Source organism: Anarrhichthys ocellatus, unplaced genomic scaffold (assembly GCF_004355925.1).
Source record: "Anarrhichthys ocellatus isolate YVR2014 unplaced genomic scaffold, GSC_Weel_1.0 scaffold15, whole genome shotgun sequence".
Taxonomy (NCBI): domain Eukaryota; kingdom Metazoa; phylum Chordata; class Actinopteri; order Perciformes; family Anarhichadidae; genus Anarrhichthys; species Anarrhichthys ocellatus.
Window position 1 is genome coordinate 9,073,293 of NW_022280045.1, and position 7,947 is coordinate 9,081,239.

Here is a 7,947-nt window from a genome sequence, read left to right on the forward strand (position 1 = left end):
ACACACACACACACACACACAGCACATCAATGCAAACATCTGGACCGCTCTTGTGTTCTTCTTTCAGAGGATGAGTGCTCTTCAGGAGCTCCAGCTCTTGGAGATCATGTGCAGCTGTTTCCAAGAACAAAGCCGCGATACCGTCCGTCAGCTCATGTTCTCGGCCCTCTTTAGTCTCCAAGGCAACCAGGCGGACGAAAGTCGCATGGCGCTTTTAGGCAAGCTGGTCTCCATGGCAATCGCTGTGGGCAGGGTTCCCATCTTGGAATGTGCTGCTACCTGGTTACAGGTGTGTGTTCAAACTAACCATCACACTTAAATGTGCTTTAGGGTTTGTATGTGTTTTGAGTACTATTGTGTGGGATGTATTTCAACTACTTAGTGCCTCGCTCTGTTTGTGTACTATGGATGTACTAAAAGACAATATGCCTCTGGTTATGATTCCCTCAGAGAACCCACCGTGTGTACTGTGTGCGCCTGGCTCAGGTTCTAGTAGACGACTACTGTAGTATGGTGCCGGGCTCCGGGCCCACGCTGCAGAACATCCACAACGCCAGCCCACGCTTCTGCTGCCAGTTCATCACCGCTGTCACCACCCTCTATGACCTCACCACAGGTTGTACAAGACAAATGTACAAAAACATCTAAAAACTGGGACCTAAAAACTATCAAAAGAGATTCAAGATCTTACATTTTTAACAACATGTGCGTATGTGTGTTTTCAGAGGAGCTCACCCCTCCTTTAGAACTCCTCCAGATGATCGTGTCGTGGATCCAAGATGACCCTGGTCTGGTCCTAATCAACTTCCTGAACACGGCCCTCTCTGGCAATCAGCCAATCAGCTCACTTGATGTCACACCGTTAGGGGGGTTGGTGCGCTGGTGCGTCAAAGCCCCCCTGGCCTACAGGAGGGACAAGAAGGCGGGGTTAACCAATGGCACCGCTGAGGGGGAGCCAGAGGTGGGGCCTCTTTTCTCTGCTCTCCATCTGAGTGTCCTACAGGTGTGTGGTGTGTTTTTAGATACACTTACCTCACAGTATACATTTATAAGAAGTGTACAAAACACTTCCAACATACAAAGTGAAGATAATCAAGTTGTTGCCTGTCTTATGCCTCATGTAGGTCCTCATGCTTTTGCCAAACATACTAAATGAGAAGGGGCTTTACGGTCGCCTGGCGCTGCTCCAGATGGAGTCTCTGGCCGCACTGACCTCGGACCTCTCCAGGCTGTTGGACCAGGCCGACAAACACACTCACACATCGTCCACAGATGCACGTGGACTGTCTCAGCTGGCCCTGGACCGGCTGGCTCAGGCCCTGCAGGTGGCCATGGCCAATGGAGCTCTACTCTGCTCGAGAGGTAAGGGTGAGGGCTTGTCCGGTCGTGCCTCTCGTGGTTGACAGATTATTTGATTCTGAACAGAACTTATATACTTGAAGCTTCACGTTTCACATCCTGTTAGTATTTTTGTGATTGAAAATGAAACAAGCCGAATAGTTTCACAGTTTCCTAGCTAGTGTGTTTTCCAGCTTTATAGGGACTGAAACACAAATGAACATCAGGCTTCCACATAACTTTCAACAAGAAACAAGAAACTGACTAACTGGTTTCATCGGTTGTCATATTGATTTTTTTTCATGGTGCTGTGGTGGTGATCGAGTGCTTATTTCATGCTGCTTGTCTCTACAGAGGACCTGAGAGCCATCTGTTCCCGCCTGCCACACAACAAGTAAGAACCATTAACATCGCTCCTTTACTTTGGAACCATTTCTATGGTTAGCTGGTTTCAGCTAGAGCTAGAACAAGCTCAGCATCGGCTTCAGGATCATCTACCTATGCAGAGTATACCTTCATGTCTTATTACTGTGTTACATTATGTGCACGGTCACACTGTGGACGGTGCACATTAATTCCACACGCACTTAATGTTGTTTGTTTGAATAATGTAAAGAATATATTGCATATAAAAAAATTCTGAATTATTTTCCATGTTTAAAGTAGCATGTTTAAGGGACAGTTCGCCCAAAATGAAAAATGCACATTTTTCCTCTTACCTGTAGTGCTATTCATCAGTCTAAATTGTTTTGGTGTGAGTTGACTAGTTTTGGAGTTATCGGCCGTAGAGACGTCTTCTTCTCTTGACTATAATGGGACTATATTGGCTTGTGGTGCTCAAAGTGCCAAAAAAATACATTTGAAAAACTCAACAGCAATGTATCTCTTCAGAAATCATGACCCAGTTACTCCACAGACCTTGTTTTGAGAAGTTTTATGTCGGATGCATTCTCTTTCTGTTGAACAACACCCACCCACCGTATCACAGCCCAGAAGGAAGTGTGAATTTATACTCGCTACTGGTAGCTCACCTGTGCACCCCTGAGCTAGCTAGCGGGACAGCTCGTCCATGAGAAGATGCACGTTTCCTTCTCCACTGTGAAACGGCTGGCGGGTAAGAAAATAGTTCCTAAAAATGCCATCTAGTCCCATTATATTGGAGATATCTCTCTGGGCAATATCTCCAAAACTAGGCAACTCACACCAAGACGATCTAGACTGATAAATAGCACTACAGGTAAGAGGAAATCATATATTTTTCGATTTTGGGGTGAACTGTCTATTTTAAGAACAGCAATCTAGATTTTAGGACAGAAATGGTTACATCGTCAATCCCACGTAAATCAAAACTGAGCAGCACTCACTGACAAAAGAGTCACTAATTTAAGTAAAGTAAGTGTAGTTGTGATGGGGGTCCTTTGTATGCTGGATGTTTCTTAAACCTCGTCCTTTGTTGTGATGAATAACTTGTGCCTAAAAATGACGAATGAAGACGAATGAAGTTTTTTGTTTCATATCAGTTATTCTCTTTATGTCTTGCTTTCCTTCAACAGTTTGCTCCAGTTGGTGTTGTCAGGCCCAGTGCTGTACTACAACAACATCCACACGCCTCCACTGGCCTTCAGCCCGCACGCTGCTCATTCCCCCATCGCCTCACACCCGACACACCCTGCGCACACACCTTTAGCCACCCATCCCTCCTCTCACCCTCAGTACCCCGCTCAGCCTTTCATGGCGGGGATGTCGTTCCCCTTCCGACCCAGCCACTAAAAGAAATAATGTCGAGCTTGTTTGCAGATGTGAAGCTGTGTGTTTATGTATGTGTGTGTGTGTGTTTGTTGCTGTGCATGAATGAATGTATGTGTGAGTGATGTATTATGTGTTATGATGTTAATGAGCAGATTTGCTTCTGCTGGAAGTCTGTGAGGCTAACACGTTTGTCCAATAAATATTTTTTTACTTCACTTTTGATGTTGTTTTTCATAACGACCACTTGTGGGCACTGTTGTCTCACTTCCAGCACACCAGCTTTCAACTTCCATGTACTTCAGGACTTCATTTGAATTATTGCAAAGTACAATATGGCATGGAAAGAGAACTCTGCTATTGCTTTATTATACTTTATGCACATTGTATGTGCTGTTTTTTTACTGTATTGATCAAGCGTTAAAGAGCTCTTAATTGTGGAAAAATATCAGAATAGATCAGTTAGAAAAAAACAAACTGCTTCTTATAATTCACACCAAGCAAGACTCCTACATTTAAATGGAATACACATAAGGGGAGGTACAGGAAAAGCTCTAGCATGACTGGACCCATGTACGTGCAGACATACACACCACCGGCGGCTACAGGCTGAGCACAAATGGCACAAATATCGGAGACTAGACTGTTCACCTCTGTCCTAAACCAACGTGACTCATTATGTAACCAAAGATGTCAGAGTCTTTTGGAGCCGAGCCTTGTGTGGTCAGACTTGGCCCTGTTTTTAGATAGATAGCATATCGTTCATCTGCAGCACACCAAAAAAATAGAAAAGATGTTCAACCCTCCCAAGAACCCCAACTGCTCTCATCCCGGATGAGAATTGCATCATCCATAGTTTCTGCACAGCATCAGTGACTTCAACATTTAAGTACTTTCCACATTAATACAAACATGAATTGGTGATTTACTTCAGTTTCCGTAATCCTAATGGGCATGTGTGTAAATCTGTCTTTTTTTAACCTACTTCCTGATATTCTATGCATGCTCTGTGTGTGCTGAGAAGGAAACGAACAAACATAGTCAGTTGTGTCCTTTGTGTACTCAGTATTGTTGCCATAATTATCAGTCATTGCTTCCCTATTTAGTTTACCAGTAATGTCTCACAATGGTGCAGCTGTAATTTATCTAAGACTTCCTGGAACTGCTGTGCCAAGAGATAACAAGTCTCAGATCACCTCCATCTTCATGTGAGCAGCACCTTGGATTCCAGATGTCACCTCACATTGTCTCTCACAAGTGTACTGTGTCAGGCTGATTGTACTGCGTGAACTGCAGATTGTCTGTGGGCTTCCCCCTGCAGAGCTCATGGGCGGGACAGTGATAAGGGTATCTTTTCTGGTTAGGCTGGTGGAAGGCGACAACAGATAATATTTAGGTAAAAAAGGTGGGATCGAAGAGAGAGAGAGAGAGAGAGAGAGAGAGAGAGAGAATGTGTGGTCGCACACTTGATCAGGCTTTCAGATTCTATACATTTGTGTCGGTATTGGCAAAATCACTTCAAAAAGACAGATTACACTTTCAAAATGATCTTTTACTTTCAAACTAAGATATGTGAAGGTTTCATGATCATACGTGTATTTCATGGTGTGAACAAAGCTCACAATGGCTCTACGGCACCTTGTATATGATTGCCTAACTATTCAACCTAAGTTTGAAAATTGCTTGACACCAAACATGCTGGTCAGAGCTGGTTCTGTCTGTGCACGGTTATACTGTATAGTTATAATGGGTTCTTGGTTTGGGTTGGTCCTCTTCCCTCTTGCAGGTGTGCGTTGTGGTTGCGTAGGACTGTCTGTGTCAGCAGCTGCAGACTCATGCTTTCCTGTAGGAAAACAAACTCCCAAGGCCAAACACCAAATCTGAATCCTTGAGAACTCACTTTTCCGAGCTAACCATAAACCAGATGGGTGAACCTTTATTTTGAGTCCGTCTGAATTCAACCATGTCAGTCATTAGCCCATGCATATCTGCACGCACGGCTGGGGCTTTCATCAGATGCATTTCACAATGATGTTTTATGCTTCAAGTGGGAAACCCTAAAACTGATTCATGCTTGAAAAAACACAAAGCAGAAACAGAGAAGATAACAGAACTGTGTTTCAGTAACTTAATTTCCCTCTAGGTTGTTATTTTGCATACTAGAACACAGGTGTTCAGTGGTTTAACCCACTTCCTCTGCCATCAATAACATAACAGCAACAGCCTGACAAGATAATTAAATGAGCACCTGGTGATTTGAAAGTGTAAATGAATACTTTCAAAAGACAAAGCATACAAATAAATCTCTGTCACCTTGCTTTTCGGAATAAGTATACTGTAAGTAAATGTGTGTACAGCAACAAGCTGGTTTTGTCAGATCCTACAACATAGGACTTTGTCCACAAAAGATTACAAGTCCAGCTGTGCTTGACTCGAGACCACCCTCAAAGAAAGGATCACCGCCACCGAGTTTACATCCTGCAAAGCCTGATCTCATAATTAACTTGACCTCAGAAACAAACAGATCTGACAAGTCTCTGTTTTTGACACCAAACAGTTTTTAAATGGGATTTTGCAGCATTATGGGAAATGGAAGACATTTCCCTCTCACACAGGTCTGAGCTCCTCCGAGATCAGGCTGGGTTTAGTACAGCTGTTACATCTTAGTATTATAGCCACTCATCTCGGTTTTGTGAAAACAATATGTAGAAGGATTTAAACGGTTTGACTTCCCTGTGTGTTTTGGTGTAACACTGACAAAGCTAACATGTTGATGTTCAGCAGGTAATATTTACCAGGTTCACTACCTGTCACGGGGCATGATGAGGACTCAAGCGCAGACAGTCAGATGCAGTGAGAAAAGGGTTTTAATGAATAACAAACACAACAGGGAATCCAAGGACGAGACAAGAGACGAGGGGGGAAATCCAGCAGGACGAGGCAGGGCAGGCAGACTGGGAAACCGGGAACAGGACGAGCAAAAACAATGATCTGGCAGTGGGTGACTGGGAGGCAGGAGTTTAAATAGTGGCTAGAACAGGTGAGGAGAGTTGTGCTGATGAGGGAGTGTTTGATTAGTGATCAGCGGCAGGTGAAGGGAGTTAGACTGGTGCTGAGGGAGTGGCTGACAGGTAGAGTGAGGAGCTACAGAAAGAAACACACAGAACACACAAGGCAAAGCCTGATCGTGACACTACCTTAGTTTAACCCGAAAGCATGCGCACATTTGCTAATTAGCAACACCATCATAGAGGTGTTAATCAAATGATATGATTTAGCATTGAGGTTATAATTAGTGGTGCTGCTGTGCATTATGTTTCTGATATTCTTCCCCTTCTTGTGTGTGTAAATGACGAGGATAAAAAGATAAGAAACCTATAATTGAATTAAAACATTTCCGACAATGTAAACTAAATCTGAACATTATGAGCTTCATAACGATAGATGTTATGGCAGAGTTGTATTGGACTGCATTAGATTGTAAAGGTGTGCCTAATAAAGTGGACACTGAGTGTATTTCTCTATGAACCACAACGTCCACCTCGTATGGCGAGGTGAAAAGTCACGTGATTATCAACGCCAGCAGGAGTTAACCACTGGGGACCTTAAAATGTCTGCACAAAATTTCATCTAAATCCATCAGATAGTTGTTGAGATATTTTAATTGGTTTCAAAGTGGTGGACGATGCCCTTTGCTTCCTTAGAGCCACACCGCTAGATTGGCTAAAAGTCTATTTTTAAATCAAGCTCATTCACAGATATTATACAACTTCAGAGGAAGTCAAGAATGCATCTAAAATTCCTCAATGATGTTAATAGTTAACATGTATAATCTCTTATCTCCTTGTCCCACAACCGAGGGGATACTAGTCGATTACCTGTTAACATTTAAAAAAACAAGCACATTTCTTGTGCTTCTGCTTTGGACCAACAGTTAAATGCTCGTCAAATATTACTACTTCATGGTATTTGTTTGAAAAAGCGGATGTTTTCACCTATAAGGAGGGAACTAAGGTGTTGCATGAGGTGTTTCTTAATCATTTCAGCACTGTTGGTTTGGTCTTGCAGCCTCCTGGTTCTGTGTGTGCATACTGTACATGTGTTTCTTAAAAAATTAAAATAAATCCCAGACATTTCCAGTGAAAGTCCAGAACCACCTTCACCTTGCAATATTATTATTATGTTTTTTTTCCTGAGAAAACCTTTCCTGCACTGTTTTCGCACAGTTGGAGGATTGTAATAGTGCCATGAGTGGCAGCCTCCGATATTATGGACATTTGTTAGCTCGCTGTGCTGTTCACCTCTAACATGTCTGACTCAGAGGTAACAATTCAAACAAACAGCACAGGCTAAGGAGCCATTATTACCTGTTGCTTGACACCAGCCAGTGTCAAGTAATGACACAGACAAAGGAGAAGATTCAACCTGCTGACAGTCTCTATGGTGACTTTGCATTCTTGGCCTGTGACTGCAGGAAACTACGACGACGACTTTCTGTGAAAAATGCAGTTGAACTTTCAGAACTCTAAATCTTTGAATGTGAGACCGCTGTTTCTAAGAGAAGACCGAAAATAAATTCCTATCATGTCCACCGTTTTGTTTAGCAGGAGATATACGGCAACTTTATTGGGCACGAACATGCGTGTTCTAAAAACCAGTGGACTTCAGAATCAGTGAAACAGTTTGCACATAGAAGCAATTTGTCTTTGGTTTGGTGCATAACAATCAATTCAGTGCAAAAAGTCAAGAAAGATAATATTAAACAGAAAAAATCTGTAAAAGAAAATATGTTTTAAAATGTAAAAATATATCTGTTTTTTTAAGTGGAAGCGCTGTGGAGTTTGTGCAGGAATGTGCAAAAGT

The 7,947-nt window shown here is 42.7% G+C and overlaps 1 protein-coding gene across 1 annotated transcript in view; it reads left to right on the forward strand.

The window, feature by feature from the left end:
* Positions 1-3,302, forward strand: part of ints15 (integrator complex subunit 15) — a 4,120-nt gene extending 818 nt beyond the window's left edge. Inside the window, exons 3-8 of the mRNA XM_031855032.1 lie at positions 68-289; positions 451-616; positions 726-1,003; positions 1,125-1,362; positions 1,693-1,732; positions 2,892-3,302. Coding sequence (XP_031710892.1) covers positions 68-289; positions 451-616; positions 726-1,003; positions 1,125-1,362; positions 1,693-1,732; positions 2,892-3,108 — 1,161 coding nt within the window. The 3' untranslated portion in view covers positions 3,109-3,302. The remainder of the gene's footprint in view (positions 1-67; positions 290-450; positions 617-725; positions 1,004-1,124; positions 1,363-1,692; positions 1,733-2,891) is intronic.
* The last annotated feature ends 4,645 nt before the right edge of the window (positions 3,303-7,947 follow it).